This window comes from Mirounga leonina, unplaced genomic scaffold (genome assembly GCF_011800145.1).
Source record: "Mirounga leonina isolate KUSES-001 unplaced genomic scaffold, KU_Mleo_1.0 Mir_92, whole genome shotgun sequence".
Taxonomy (NCBI): domain Eukaryota; kingdom Metazoa; phylum Chordata; class Mammalia; order Carnivora; family Phocidae; genus Mirounga; species Mirounga leonina.
Window position 1 is genome coordinate 12750176 of NW_023270852.1, and position 15957 is coordinate 12766132.

The 15957-nt window shown below is 47.1% G+C and overlaps 1 protein-coding gene across 5 annotated transcripts in view; it reads right to left on the minus strand.

Annotated features, from left to right (window-relative positions):
• Positions 1 to 15957, minus strand: part of CLPB (caseinolytic mitochondrial matrix peptidase chaperone subunit B) — a 162215-nt gene that overhangs the window by 10772 nt on the left and 135486 nt on the right. For 2 of the 5 annotated variants that reach the window (XM_034995495.1, XM_034995493.1), the window contains 5 exons: positions 11114 to 11270; positions 10583 to 10656; positions 10321 to 10440; positions 9991 to 10095; positions 6775 to 9599 (listed from right to left, as the gene is read on the minus strand). In XM_034995495.1, coding sequence (XP_034851386.1) covers positions 9351 to 9599; positions 9991 to 10095; positions 10321 to 10440; positions 10583 to 10656; positions 11114 to 11270 — 705 coding nt within the window. In that variant the 3' untranslated portion in view covers positions 6775 to 9350. Of the gene's footprint in view, positions 1 to 5837; positions 6296 to 6511; positions 9600 to 9990; positions 10096 to 10320; positions 10441 to 10582; positions 10657 to 11113; positions 11271 to 15957 lie in introns of those variants that run through there. The other 3 variants (XM_034995494.1, XM_034995492.1, XM_034995491.1) reach the window with 3 other exon arrangements.

Genomic DNA, 15957 nt, shown 5'->3' on the forward strand with positions numbered 1-15957 from the left:
AGACTCCCCGCCGAGCAGGGAGCCCGATGCGGGACTCGATCCCGGGACTCCAGGATCATGACCTGAGCCGAAGGCAGTCGCTTAACCAACTGAGCCACCCAGGCGCCCCAGACTTTATTTTTTAGACCAGCTTTAGGTTCATAGCAAAATTCAGTGGAAAGTATAGAGCTACCATATATTCCCCCGCTCCTGGAAAGCGCCCCCCCCACCGCCCGCCGCCCAGTATCAACATCAGCATCAGAGTGGTACATTTGTTACAATTAATGAACCAATACTGATATATCATAAACCAAAGTCCATATTTTATATCAGGGTCCACTCTTTGTGTTGTACATTCTATGGGTTTTGACAAATGTATAATGACATGCACTCAACATTATCTATTATACAGAACAGTTTCACTGCCTTAAAAATCCTCTGTGCTCCACTTCTCTGCCCCACTCAAGCTCCTGGCAACCACTGATGTTTTTTACTGTCTCTATAGCTTTGCCTTTTCCAGAATGTCATATAGTTGGGATCATACAGTATGTAGCCTTTTTGCATTGGCTTCTTTCACTAGTAACATGAATTTATGGTTTCTCCATGTCTTTTTGAGGCTTGATAGCTCATTTCTTTTTAGCACTGAATTATATTCCATTATATAGATGTACCATAGTTTGCTTATCCACTTGCCTACTAAAGAATATCTTGGTTAGGAATGCCTGGGTGGTGCGGTCAGTTAAGCCTCCGACTCTTGGTTTTGGCTCAGGTCATGATCTTGGGCTTGTGAGATCAAGCCTCGTATTGGGCTCCATGCTCAGCATAGAGTCTGCTTGGATTCTCTCTCTCTGCCCCACTCCCCACACCGCGTGCATGTTCTCTCTCAAAAATAAATAAATCTTAAAAAAAAGAGCATCTTGGTTATTTTCAAGTTTTGGCAATTATGAATAAAGCTGCTATAAATTTTGTGTGTAGGTTTTTGTGTGGATTTAAGTTTTCAGGACATTTGGGTAAATAACCAAGAAGCATGACTGCAGGATCCTATGGTAAAAGTATGTTCAGTTTGGTAAGAAACAGTCAAACTGTGCTCCACAGTGTGCTGTACCATGTTGCATTCTTACCAGCAAAGAATGAGAGTTCCTGTTGCTCTACATCCTCACCAGCACTGGTGCTGTCAGGGTTCTGGATTTCAGCTTTTCTAACGTGTGTGTAGTGGTATCTCAGTATTGTTTTAATATGCGATTCATTAATGATGTATGATGTTGAGCATCTTTTCACATGCTTATTTGCCCTCCGTGTATTTTTTTAGAGAGGTGTGTGCTCAGATCTTTGCCCATTTTGTAATCTGGTTGTTAATTTTCTTACTGTTGAGTTTTAAGAGTTCTTTGGATATTCTGGACACCAGTCTTTAATCAGATTATGTAATATGCAAATATTTTCTCCCAGTCCGTGGTTTGTCCTCTCATTCTCTTGACATTTAACTTTGGTGTGTTTTTTTTTAAAGCTTATTTTCTAAAGAATTTTTCTTTAAACTGAGGTATATATTTTTTTGATATAAAAGAACTAAGGGGTGCCTGGGTGGCTCAGTTGGTTAAGTGTCTGACTTTTGATTTTGGCTCAGGTCATGATCTCAGGGTTGTGAGATCTAGCCCCACATTGGGCTCTGTGCTGAGCACAGTCTGCCTGAGAGTCTCATTCTCCCTCTGCCCCTCCCCCTGCTTGCGTGCTCTGTCTCTCAAATAAATAAAATCTTTTTAAAAAAGATTTATTTATTTATTTGACAGAGAGAGGCACAGTGAGTGAGGGATCACAAGCAGGGTGAGTGGGAGAGGGAGAACCAGGCTTCCCACTGAGAAGGGAGCCCGATGTGGGGCTCGATTCCAGGACCCTGGGACCATGACCTGAATCGAAGGCAGACGTTTAACGACTGAGCCACCCGGGTGCCCCTCAAATAAATAAAATCTTAAAAAAAAACCCTAATATAATCCATGTCATAAAATTCACCCTCTAAAGTTTAAATTCACTGGTTTGCATAAAGTTGTGCAACCATCACCACTATGTAATTACAAAAAATTTTCATCACTCCAAAAAGAACCCTATTATCAATCATTCCCATTCCCCTCTCTCCTTGGCAACTACTAATCTATTTTGTCTCTATGGATTTGCCAGTCTGGACATTTTCATATAAATGAAATCAGAATATGTAACCTTTTGTAACTAGATTCCATTACATTTTCTTAAAAAAAGATTTTATATATTTGAGAAAGAGAGAGAGCAAGCATGAGCAGGGAAGGGCCAGAGGGACAAGCAGACTCCTAACCGAGCACGGGGCTTTACCTGGGGCTCAACGTGGGGCTCTACCCCAGGACCCTAAGATCATGACCTGAACCGAAGTCAGATGCTTAACAGACTGAGCCACCCAGGCATGCCTGGATTCCATTACATTTAACATGTTTTCAAGGTTCATCTCCATGTTGTCGCACAAATCAGTACTTCATTCTTCTTATGGCTGAATATTCCATTGTATAGATATACCATTATTTTATCTATTCAGCAGTTTGATGGACATTTGGTTTCCACTTTTTTGCTTTTTAACATTCACGTAACAAGTTTTTGTGTGGGTGTGTTTTATGTCTCTTAGGTATATATTTGGGAGTGTAATTGCTGGGACAGATGGAAACTCTATGTTCAATCTTTCGAGGGATTGCTAGACTCTTACAAACTGGTTGCATAATTTTCCATTCCCAATTCTTCACATCCTCATCAACACTTGTTATTGTCTATGTTTGATTAGAGCCATTCTGGTGGGTGTGTAGTGGTATCTCATTGCAGTTTCGATTTGCACTGTTCCCTGATGGTTAATGATGTTTTGCTTATTGCCCATTTGTACATTTTATTTGGAGAAATGTATATTCAGACCCTTGTCCTATTTTACAATTAGGTTGTCTTATTGTTGAGTTGTAAAAGTTCTTTCTTTACTCTGGACACTAGACTGGCCAGAGAAGGATGGGGGTTTTGAAGGAAGTGCAGTTACTGTTGATAAAATTTAGGACGTGACCATGACATAGGTGATTTAAGTGAGTGGGGGCAGAAAAAGATCATTAAATATAAGGAAAGCAGGATGTTGGATAAGTCATTCATGGGAAGTTAAAGCCACCAAGAATGATGACATGTGTGGGGAAAAAGAGAAAGTGATACAGGGGCTAAAATCTTTTCTGCATGAGGGACAATAGTTGACAGTTCAGTAGAAAGGGCAATGACACAAGGGCTGGAATAGTCAAACTGCTGAATTTTAAAAGCTGGAAGGAAGGATGAGAAATAATCACAGAGCAGCAGTGGGGGGCTCATGTCCTGGTTCTGACAATAAAGCAGCCTCCACCTCAGAGGGCTACAGGGGAAGCAGCCTCTTAGGGGAAAGCCAAAGTAAGCAATGCCTTCAGGGGACAATTAAGGTGAAGAGATGAAGCAAACATTCCAATGAGAAGGTGCTTATACAGAATTTGATTACAGAATGGAAGTACTGGAGGGCATATTAGAAGGGTTGGGAAGGGGAGCAGTTTGTGATGTGGTGGTGGATCAGGTTCAGACTCTTGGGATTACTGTGATAAACCTGTGAGGCATGGTGGGATTAGACCCGAATGACTCTTAGAGGATGGTGAGCAAATAATTCCAGGACTGTGGTCGAGGCTGCATCCTTATTTCTACAACTGACTGTGGACTGGAGGTAGGAGTAGGTGGGGTGGCACTCTGGTGACTTCCCTCCTCTCCTACACATTCCATATTCCCCTTGCCCTATGTCATCTCCTTAGATCATGAGTGTTCTTTGCCCAGTGGGTGACCCAAATCTTTGTTCTTTAAGAATCTGAGTGGTCCTAGTATCTAATGTCTAGTATTGATTAGGACCACAACAATACAGAAGATTGTTTAAATATAAAAAACACAGAACTAAATCTGAGGAAACAACCTGGAGTGGAGGTTTAATCAAATTCACTTATTCTTTTTTCATACTGTCCTTTCTTGTATTATGGTTTCTAGTCTTCCCTTTATTTCTCTGAACACTTTAACTTATTTTCTTTTAAAGATTTATTTGAGAGAGCGAGAGAGAGGGAGAGAGAGCATGAGCAGGGGGAGGGGCAGAGGGAGAGGGAGAAACAGACTCACTGCTGAGCAGGGAGCCCCATGAGGGATTCGATCTCAGGACCCTGGATCATGACCTGAGCCGAAGGCAGATGCTTAACCGACTGAGCCACCCAGAAGACCTCTCTGAACATTTTAAATATACTTTTAAACTCAGATTTTGTTTAAAGATTTTATTTTTAAGTAATCTCTTCATCCAACATGGGGCTCAAACTCACAACCCCAAGATCAAGAGTCATACACTCCACCAACTGAGCCAGCCCAGTGCCCCTCAGATTCTTTTATAACAATTCCTGGAGTGCAAATTTTCCCATTTGTTCCTTTCTTTGCTTTGTTTCTTCTCCTCTCTCTTCTTCTAATTTTTCCCTGTAATCTCATTTTAAATAGGACTTGTTTTTTCATAGGTTCCTTTGTGAAAATTTGATTATGGGACTATCCTTACAGTTTTGTTTCCTTCACTGGCCCAGGACTAGCTTTTTGTCAATTTTTCATTGTGACATCCCAGAAACACTCGGGTATTGTGAATTTGGACCACATTTGCACACACAGCAAATGTGTAAGTTTCTGTGTAGATGATTCTTTCTACTTACATCCCTGAGTTATGGTAGATTTTCTTTTATTTCCCTACTGATCACCAGATCAATGAGTGGTGTTCTAGTTTTTATTTCACAAGGAAGTGGTCCTTTGAGACTCCTGTCTTTGTTGAAGCCCTAGCACTCAGCTATTAGGCCTATATCTTGGTCCCAAGTCTATACAAAACTCCTTAACTTCCACTTCACACATCTTGGACTTTTGGGTTCCCATTCATTTCTGGCACCTTGGGATCTCCCATTTTTAGTTTCAAGCCCAGTTGTGTGTTGAACTTTTTGTTGTTTTTGTTACACACTATTTCCATGTTTGAGGGTGGGAAGGGGGTTTGCCTGGAACTACTCCATCTGCTGCATATTGGTCAGAAGTCACCCCAAAACAAAGGGTCTTTTGAAAACACAAATATGGTCATTTCATTCTCTTAGGATGGCATTCAAGGCACTATGAAAGCAGGAAACTTGCCTCTCTAGTTTCATTTTCCACCACTTTCTTCTTTTCTCCACACCCAGACAGTTAAATTAAAATGAAAAATTATAACTCATCTATTTGTTGGGCTGGATATGACGGCTACAAATAGTGCTCACCTTGTGACAATTCAGTGGAACTGTATACTTGTGATTTGCATATTTTTCCATGTATATCTCAATAAAAGAAGTTTAAGTAAAAGAACATGATTTTTTAGAAGGATAAACGTTTAATCACCTTTCTGATTTTTTCTTTGGTAATTAATTGGTCTATTCAAAGTATGTTTTGGGTGCCTGCTGGGAAATTACCTATTTGCTCTGTTTCCAAATTTGGTGCCACAGAATTCTCCTGAAATTATTTAGAATTTTTCCGTATCTACATGATTTCTCATTCCTAATCTTACACTTTTTTCCTCTTTTTCCTATTTATCAGGCTGAGGTTTTATCTATTTTACTGGTGTTTTCAAAGAGTCATTTTTCTACTTACCCTTTCTCCTTTTTAACTTCAAGTTTTATCTTTATTGGTCTATTTTCTATTTTCTTATGGCTTAAATGTGTTTTTTTTCCCCTAAATCTTTTTGGTTTTTTTTTGAGGGGGGGGCGGGGCAGAGGGACAGAGAGAATCTTAAGCAGGCTCTGTCCCCAGTGTGGAGCCTGACACAGGGCTCGATCTCACAACCCTGAGATCATGACCTGAGCCAAAATCAGATGCTTAACTAACTGAACCACCCAGATGCCCCTTCCTAAATTTCTAGAACAATCACCACGCATCTTTGAGTTTTTCTTTTTGAATAATAAAGGTGTTACATTTTCATTTTCAAGCCCTGTCTCATGCATTCCAGGATACTCAATATGGGTTCTGGGTCTTGCTTTGCCCCATTTGCTCAGGGTCCAATCCTGGCAGATCCTACTGGCTGGCCACAAGAACATGACAAACGTGTGCTCAGTGAATAAATGACACTGTTCTGTCCTGGGACCCGCTGTGAAGATCTGTGCTCACTGCAGGGCACGCCCAACCATCCGAATACCTGGAGCATCTGTCACATGTTGGCACTGTGTCAGGTCCTGTGAATAGGACAGTGAGCTGGACAACCGAGTATCTGCCCTCTGGGTGCTTACAGTGCTTTCTGGTGACAAAGACAGACACAGAACAAGTAATGCAAGTGAACTGAATGTTGCCTAGGATGCTATGGAAGCATAACATAGGGGCCGACATCCCTTAGGAGGTGTAGTTAAGAATTTGTAGAAGTGATACTTAAGTCCCTCAAAATCTGAGGGTCTACCCTATCTCCTCCTCTCCCCTTAGGAAGGTGGCCATTGGGTTTTCTAATACAAAAGTTATTTGGTCTTAAGTTATATGCCTCCTGCTCCTGGCCACAGCTGACTGAACCAAAGACTGATCACCAGGGATAAGAACTTTATCTACTAGGAATGTTCCATATAGGATGGTCACTGACTGACTGCATTAGAGCTTTAAGGGAGGTCTGAACACCCAACAGAGTGAAAGGAGAAGAAAAGGAGATAGTAGAAGAAGAGAAAAAGAACAGGAGAGTATAACAATAGCCACAAATCCTATGGTACTGGATTGGAACTGCAGGTATCAATGTGAGCTCACGATTTTTAATAATATACATATAGATACAGTAATAAATTCAGATGTGCGTGTTAACACGAATACACCTATTTCCTAGCTCTGTGTGCAGAAGGGGCCTAGAAGGAATGACACTCCAGTATCAATGAATACACCGAGTGCCTGTTCTCGAGTGCAAGGGACCAGGAGCTATCTGGGAAAACAGCTGATGCCAGGGCTGGGACAGGAAAAATATGAGTGAGCTTGGAACATCTTGTGGCGCTAGAGAGTAAGGAAGGGCTAAAAAAATGATGGGGGCAATGCCAAAACAATACAGAAGCCAACCTGAAAGCGGTCCCAATGGCCAAATCTGGGCCAGTATGAGCAATGAATAAACTACCATAGTATTATATTATAACCCACAGAATAAAACAAATATCCATTAGTTTATACTGATATAAATAAATTATTGAATAAATATATGGGAGAAAAGAGATAGCTCTTCCCTACAGAATACCAATTAATAAATACAGATGAGATAAGTAAACAGAAAGTCATCATTAGGCCAACACAGCATTAATACTTGTAAGCAAAAACCATCGAAGGATGCTAAAATTCGTAGCAAAAGTTTAAGGACAAATAAGACATTTACACAGCTTCAAAGGATCTCCCCGCAAGATTCTTATTAATTTCAAAGGGGAAACCATTAATTTTACAGTGGAGAAACCTGACACATACCACCACAGTCACATGATCCAAGTTAATATCACCCCCGCTAGAAGGCACCTTTAGAAGGGCACATCGTCACTTCTGGGTAGTTCTGCCAAAACTGCAGACCCTCAATCTAATCAGGCGAAAACAGGAGACAAACCCAAACTGAGGAGCTTCTATAAAATAACTGACCTGGACATGTCAGAAGTGTCAAGGTCATGAAAGGCAAAGAAAGGTGGAGGAACTGCCAGGGGCTGAAGGAGACAAAGGAAACAGGACAAAACGTAACATGGGATCCTGGATTGGACCCTAGACCAGATGAAGGACGTCAGTGGGGAAAATGGCAAAATCTGAATGTCTACAGTTAGTACTGTGTCAGTGTTAATTTCCTGCTTTTAATAACGATACTATAGTTTGGTAAGATGTTAATATTAGGAGAAGTGAGGTGAAGGATACAGGAGAACTATTTTTGCAACTTTTTGTAGGTCTATAATGATTTCAAAACAAGTAGCATTAGCAGTAGCAGGAGTAGCAGCAGCGGTAGCAATAGTAGTGGCAATAGTAGGAGGAGGAGCAGGAGTAAAAAGAACAGCAGTCACTGAGGTAGGGAGCAGCAGACAGCTCCCGGAGGGCCTGGACAGTGACTGCTGGAGCATCTGCTGGAGCCCATGTCCTGACTTCTGACTGCCTCGTACCCACCACATTGTTCTGGCATTCTGCCTTCACCTAAGGGACTTTAATTCCTGCCTCTATTTTCTGCTTCCTGAAAGAGATTAGCCAACACCAAAAGGAGGGATCCCAAAAGGCCCTGCGGGGTGACGGGGTGTTCATCAATGGTGGCTACTACTGATGGTGCCCAAGGAGGCACCAGGCCTCGCTGTGTCCTGCTAAGCCGGGCCTGAAACGGGGCTCATTTGTGGTATGCCCTTGGGGGATGGTGTGCAGACCCTCTGCTTTGTGACCAACAGGCAGACTGCCCTGGGAGCGGTTTATTCCAGGCTAAGTCGGCTGGGACAGCAGTATAGACAGAGCTGACGCAGACTCCACGGCCACCTGGGCACAGCCTGATTTCATGCTCTCTCTCCCTACAGCTCCCCGATGTCTGTGTTCGTCTCCTGAAGGAGGCCCCGTAGAGCTGAGCTTGCTTGGTCATTTGGTACTGTTGTCCAGCCCCGGAGCAGAGCAGCGTAGTGACCCACTCAGCCTTCCTCCTCGAGGTGCCTTATACTGGCTTAGTTCCAGAGCTGGAGAAACATGGTCTGGCCTGACACCAGAATGTGTGGTGAGGGGGAACAGCCACCATATGGCAGGGGATGGAGGAGGAGTTCTATGGGTCCCTTCTCCTTGGAATTCTAAGCTATGGGAAAGAGGTAGCTACAGTCTACACTGCACAACCTCTGTGCCTGGGCCTCTGCACTCTTTCTCCACAATCTGTGCAGACATTCTGGGGACTCAGTTGCATGAGGGCCAGCAGAGGGTGGCAGGGCACAGCCTGGTCCCCGTCTTTTCCCAGGCAGATCTGTTCTCAGCGGCCAAACTTCAGAGCTTTCTGGGACCATGATAAAGGTCCAGAGACTATAGACCATGGGGATCATGCTGAAGGACAGAGATAAGGGACCTCCTTCTCTTCCCTGCCTTGAAGGGGATGGGGAGGCAGCCCCTCCCTTGGAGACCTGTTAGCAAGTTTTGGGCCCATAATAAAAGGTCCAGGGGAAGGCAAAATCCCTATTTTTGACTTTGAGGCTGAGGAGGGGTCTTCCGGGGGCTATGAGGAGGTAAACAGGCCTCAGGCTGGGTGGAGAGGAGGGAAAGGGCATGAGGGGAAGATAGGTCAGTTGCCATGCCACAGCCGAGGGGCCTTTATTAGATGTTGAGGGCATGGAGAGGCAGGTGGGTAGAAGCTAGAGGTTGTGGCACACCTTCTCAGGGTGTAGTGGGGCCCGGATGTCCAGTTTGCGGGTCTTGCTGTCCTTGTCGATGATCTCCAGCCGCAGCTTGGGTAGACGCTTCTCAGCCTGGGGTGAGGGCAGTTCGGGGCTCTTGAGCAGCTGTTTGTCTGAGTCCTCCACAGTGATGCGCAGAGTACAGCCCCCCGGCAGCAGGTCTTGTTCATAGGCGGCTGCCAGCTGGTTCACGACACGGCGCTCGACCTGTAGGTGACAGGTGAAGAGCTCATCACTGCTGGGGCCGTGGCCTGGAGCCCAGGCTCTATCACTTACTGCCAGGTCAAGTCAGAAAGCTCTGAGCTTCAGCTTCCCCCTTGGCAAAGTGGGGCTAACCACACACAGCTTGCAGGACTACGCTAAAGACTCAATGACGTCAGTTTCTGAGGTTCCCAACTTAGTTCCTCACTCCTGGCAGGGGTTCATACTTGCTTATCCTCCAGGACCAGGGTTTTACTTGATCATCTTCTGGTTTGGGTTCTGAAGGGGCATCTGCTCTGGGTATGGACTATTCCAGGCTGGGAGCCCAGGGCGGGGCGGGGGCATGGGGGGAAGGAGGTGTGGAGGTGCCTTACTTCTCTCAGGCTCCAGTGCTCACCTCATGCTTGATGGAGCGGGCGCCATAGTGCACATTGTAACCGTCGACCAACACGTCTGCCACCTCGCGGTCCCAGAGCAGTGTGATGTTGTGCCTTTGCTTGGCCTGAGATAGGTCAGATACGAGCATGCCCACATGTGGCCCAGTGCTTTCCATCTCTCACCACTCTGGCCTGAGGCCCGGGACTGTGAGTGACTGTGTGCCCCCAGGGTCAGTGTCCCACACCACTGTGCTCCATGCCTCTAGGGTGGTGGTGCTTCCAACCCCGTGTTCCCTGATTTCCAATGGGCAGATGACCCAACCCCACCCATGGGCAGTTCCTGCTCTTACTCTCTTGGCCCAGAAGTTCAGTTCCTTGTTGACAAGTTGGATGAGCTCTGAGTGGCAGAAGGGGAGGAAGTAGACAATCTCGTTGATTCTTCCCAGAAACTCATCTCTCCGGAAGTGAGCCTGCAGGGCCGGGTTAGGGGTGGGTGAGCTCTGTGACCCAGAAGGGGTAAAGGGAATTACTGGACCCCAGCGGGGAAGACTAAGGATGGCTAAGGGGATCTTCCCACCGGAGACTCCAGTAGGAAGGACAAAGACCTCTTACTTTCAGGATGGGGCGTATCACATTCTCCTTGAAGTTCTTTGAGATGGTTATCTTGTCATTAATCTGGACATCCCCTGTGGAAAAAGAATCATAAACTGCCTACTCCCCATACCTAGGGAGCTCTGGGAACTGTGCCTGCCTCTTGCGCCCATTCATGAAAAGAGCTCTGGCCCTGCCCCCGATGGTCTGTGTGATCCTGGTCATGGTCTCAGGCTCTTTAGGTCTCAGCCTGGTCTCTACTTGAATGAGAGGATTGGACTGGGCACTTCCTGGGTCCCGTCCAGTTCTATGTGCTACAAATACAAAGCCTGAGGTTCCTTAGTGTAGCAGTTGTGTGAAGGAGGGAAAGATGGGGACAAGAGTCAGGACCAAGACTTGAGTTCTGACTTGGAGGAGGGGTTGGAAGGTTTGTTTCCAAATAGAAAGGTGACAGATGTGGCCTCCTGCCTGATGTCATCCTTGCCCCCAGGAGCCGTGCTGTGGTCTGGGTACTTGCCCAGGTGCCCAGACAGCTCAGGCCGTGTGCCATACCAAGGTTTTCGGCGATACGGGTACGGCTCATCTCCAAAGCCTCTTGCCTGAGCTGCAGCGCGTGCTGTGCAATCTCGTCACTGGCCACATTGGAGGTCATGATGAAGATGGCATCCTTGCAGTCGATGGTCTTCCCTTTTCCATCCGTCAGCCGGCCCTGGGAAAGAACCATGACTGCACAGTCAGGAAGTGCTAAGCCTGGACACCTCTTCCAGGAGGTTTCTCCAGAACCCCCAGCTGCTCACTCCTCCCGGTTCTCCCTGCCCTGGGCTGCAACTGTTCCACCGGCTGAGAGTGACTCCAGTCAAGACTGAAGCTCTGTTTATCATCCATCAGTGCCCCTCATTCATCTCTGGCACCCCAAAAGTCAGCCCGATTAAACATGCATCCATCCAACGCACTTTCTTGGAAGCCCAACTGGGCCAGGCTCTGTGTTGGGGCACTGGGGCCTCACTGAGCCTTTGACATGCTTCTTCTTCTTTTTTAAACAAGGTTCCTTGTTTTTTTGTTTTTTTAAGATTTTTAATTTATTTATTTGACAGAGAGAGACACAGCGAGAGAGGGAACACAAGCAGGGGGAGTGGAAGAGGGAGAAGCAGGCTTCCCGCTGAGCAGGGAGACCGATGCGGGGCTCGATCCCAGGACCCTGGGATCATGACCTGAGCCAAAGGCAGATGCTTAACGATTAAGCCACCCAGGCGCCCCAACATGCTTGTTTAAAAAAAAATGACACTCAAGAAACCAGGAATGATAATTCATTGAGTTAAGTGTTATAAGGGGAAGCCCAGGTCACTGCAGGAGTTCAGAGGAGGGTATTTTATATGGCCATTGTGAAGACTAATATGGTCATGTGGGTTAAAAATCCTTAGTCAGCCAAGCTGTGCTAATGTTCCGAACTGTTGTTATGACAGCAGACATGTAATATATATTTGTTGTATCAAAATGAATGAGATGAATTGAAACAGGTATAATCTCTGCAACTTAAAGCCATCCTTTTGCCTGACAGAGAGGGATAGAAAATAAGGCTCCTCCTTTAACCAATGTGGGAAGAGTCCTTGGAATCTTTAGCTCTTTCTAGAAGCGACACAGATGAAAGAAAGCATCTATACTGGAGACAGATGCACTGAGGAAAGAGAAAAGGAGCAACAGCAGGGAGAAGAGACAGAATGAGAGAAGAGAGAAGTATAGCTATCTGGGGCCACGCAGTTCAAGGGCGAGGAGCTCCCACCCACTCAGCAAACAACAAGGCTGTATCACTGTACAACAGTTCTTTACAGTCATTTATGACAAAAGCAACGGTCAGGGCCTCGCTGAGCAGAACTGATGGAGTAACAACAGTGGACAACAACGGGCCACTTCTCCTTGCACCACAGGTACCCTGCTTCGTGTTCTCTTGTGTCCTACTGCACTCCTCCCACCAAGCACAATTCCTGCCAGGCCAGAGGACATGGCTCTGAGGACACGTCACTGACCCCAACCTGTCTGCTCCTGCCTGCCCCAGCCTCAGCTGGTAGCTAGTCCTCCTCAAGCATTTCCCTTTCCCTGGTGGTATGGACCTGACTCAGGCTCAGTCCTTGCTTCTAAAGCCAAAGCAATGGCAGACCAGCCCTGGCCCCCAGAGGCAAAAGGAGAAGGGATGTGCATTAACTTAGTACCTACTCCATGCTGGGCATGGTACCTGGTGCTTTTTAGCCTTGCTTTATACTGGCCCTTGGCACAGGCTTCTTAGATTTGTTTAATTTGAGAGAGAGCACGTGAGCAGGGGGAGGGGCAGAAGGAGAGAAATCCTCAAGCAGACTCCCTGCTGAGCATGGAGCCCAACACGAGGCTCGAAAGGGGCTCAATCTCAAGACCCTGAGATCATGACCTGAGCTGAAATCAAGAGTCAGATGCTTAACCGACTGAGCCACCCAGGCGTTCCTCAGGCCTCTTAGAAAGTGTCAGTTCCAAGGGGATCAATTCGAAGGGGCCTTGAGGTCCAGGTCCTGATTTCGGTCCCTGCCTTGGGGTGGGAAGAAGGGAAGGCAAGGGTGCATGTGGATGTTCTTGAGCTTTTGCCATTGGCGTCCCTGATTATGAGTAACAGATCAACAGAATCTACTGAGGGCAATTCTGGTTCTGGGGACCTGGTCTCTGCAGAGGGGTGTGTGTGTGTGTGTGAGAGAGAGAGAGAGAGAGAGAGAGAATGTGTCCAAATGTATGCATACGACACTCCTCGCAGAGCTCATTCCCGAGGACGGAGTACACACGCTGCTATACTGGCCAGAACAACAACCAGCGGCAATTCCACTCCAGGATCAAAGCCCTGTTTTTTTTAACTGGGCCTGGGGATGGGTCCCAGGTGGGTGAGGGGAGCAAACACGGTGTACGACTGACCCAAGGGGTGACTTTCACAGGGTTCATGTCTCCTCTTCCTCAGAGTCCTTGGCAGTAAGGACTGCCAAAGAGTCCTCCCCAGAGAGGGAGCTGTCACTGTGCCACCCCTCAGCAATGACAGGGTGGGTGTGACTGCTACCCCAGGGTTGTAGGGGCTGCTTTCCCACTGCTTCTGTCCTTGGAGGAAGGCACAGGGGCAGGCTTGGCAGGGGCCAGTGTCCTCCTGAGACTTCTGCCCTGCGCGGCCAGCTCTGGGGCCACCTGGGGTTTTACTGAGAGCATTCGGGCTTGGGAGAACTGAGCTGGGTGGGAATGGGGGGGCTTCCTTCATGCCCCGAGACTGGATCAGGTGCCCTTACAACTTATCCTAGTGCAGCACGTACCACAGTGGGCTGAAGTGCTTTTTGCTGCTGGCCTCCCTGACTCATTCATGAACACTGAGGCAGAGACTGTGTATTGTGTGTCCCCTCTGCCCCACACCGAACCACATTCCCTCTTTGACTTTCCTGATAGGTCACAAGGCTCTGTGTTAGCCCTCTCTTCTTCTCTGCATACTATACACCCCCTAGTTGAGAGATCTCATCCTTTCCTGTGGCTTCTCTTACCCTATCTGTGCTGACACATTCCTCAATCTTTGCTTCCAGTCCAGATCTGTCCTGCGCTCTAGACTTCTCCAACTGATGGCCGGCCTCTTAGACACCTCCACCTGGTCGTCCTTCAGGCATCTCATTTTCAGCAATTTCAAACCTCGGCTCCTCTTCTTCCTCACCAATTGGCTGCTTGTACTCCTGGGCTCCCTGCCTCAGCTGAAGGCAGCAGCGGCCGTCCAGTCACCCAGGCCAGAAATCCTGCAGCTGGCCACCCTCGGCCCCTCCGTCTCCCCTCACATTCAATCCCTGAGTCCTGCACAGTCGGCCTTCTGGGAGTTCTGGCCAGCCCAAGGCCCTGCTTTCGAGCAGGCGTCCCCACATCTAGCCTGGATACTTCAACAGCCTCCTTGCTACTCCCCTTCTTCTTTCCAGTCCATTCTCTCATGGTTGTCTATAGGATCTTTATAAAGTGAGAATCTGGCCATGTTTCTCTCTTGCTTAAAGTCTTTCAAGGCTCCTTATGATCTAACAAGTAAACCCACACTCCTTCGCCTGGGATCATAACTGGTCCCTGCCAACCTTACCCACTCACCTCTACTGTTCTGCTCTTACTTCCCTTTTGCAGTTGCACGGTGCTGAGCAGCTACAGTTCCCTGGACAGACCAGGATGCCTCATGCCCCTGTGCTTCTGCACAGTAGGAGTCTGCTGCCAGCCCTTCTCCACTCTGTTCACCTAGAACCTCCTCAGTTATTCTCAGAAGGTATGCTGAATTACTGTTGAATTAAGTTACTCAACAAAGCATTTCCCTTGACTTTGTGTGCTCTGGGAGTGGTTGGAGTGAGTAAGACAAGGTCCCTGTCCACAAGAAGCCCATAAGCATAAATCTAAGTACTCTCGGATGGCAGCTTTGGTCAATGGAACCAAGGGCACAGACTTCAGAAATGGTAGTAGGCTGGCAGAGGCTGTAGGAAGGTAGTCAGTGGAGTGACAGCAGCAGGGGACGGGTAGACAGGGCTTATATGGAGGTGGTAACAACTTGGAGGTGGCGCTTGTTGTATCTCAGTCAGTAGCTGCCTTCCCTCTTTCTGGGCCAAGAAGGGCATCAGAGGTACCTCTGCAGAGATGTCAGAAGCGGCTGTGTCCACAAACCCTGAGCTGGGCCCTCCCTTCCTGTGAAGGCTTCCCTGCAGATCTACCTCTCTCTTCTGGCCCTAGCTGCGTGGTAGTTATTATTGAAGCTGCAGGCTCTGCACTGAACTGCCTGGGCTCCCATCCTGGACTCCCTCTTGCCAGCTGCATGCCCATAAGCCAATCACTTCTCTCACTTTACTTCAGTTTCCTCCTCTTACACAGAGGCAGTAACAATAACCACCTTCACAGGGATGGTGGGAGGATTCGATAAATTGATACAAGTAAATGTTTTAGAACAGTGCCTGGCTCATAAAGTCAAAAATATCAACTATTATCATGTCTCCTTTCCATCCATCTACTAGGCAGGGAGCTCCCAGAGAGCAGGACTGGGTCTGGTCCATAGCTGTGTACCTGAATCCCATCAAGAGACTGGAACGAGGTGGGAGGTCTCAGAGCACATGTATGGGTAACTGAATATGTGACCTTTGAAGGACAGGCCTTCATTCCTCAGCGGCTGGTCTGGGACAGGGAAGAGCTGGGGAGCTAGGAAGACAGCAATAAAACTGGGGCAGGGACAAGGATGCTGGGCCAGGTGGGGAAGATGATGGGCAGCTGTGGGTATGTCTGGATCTGGGTCTTCCTAGCTTGGTACCTGGTGTGCTATTTGGTCCAGGAGAAGTCCCTTCCTGCACTTGAGTACACTTGCGACATGGGACGCAAAACCCCTTCCTGTTGTCCCAGGGCTG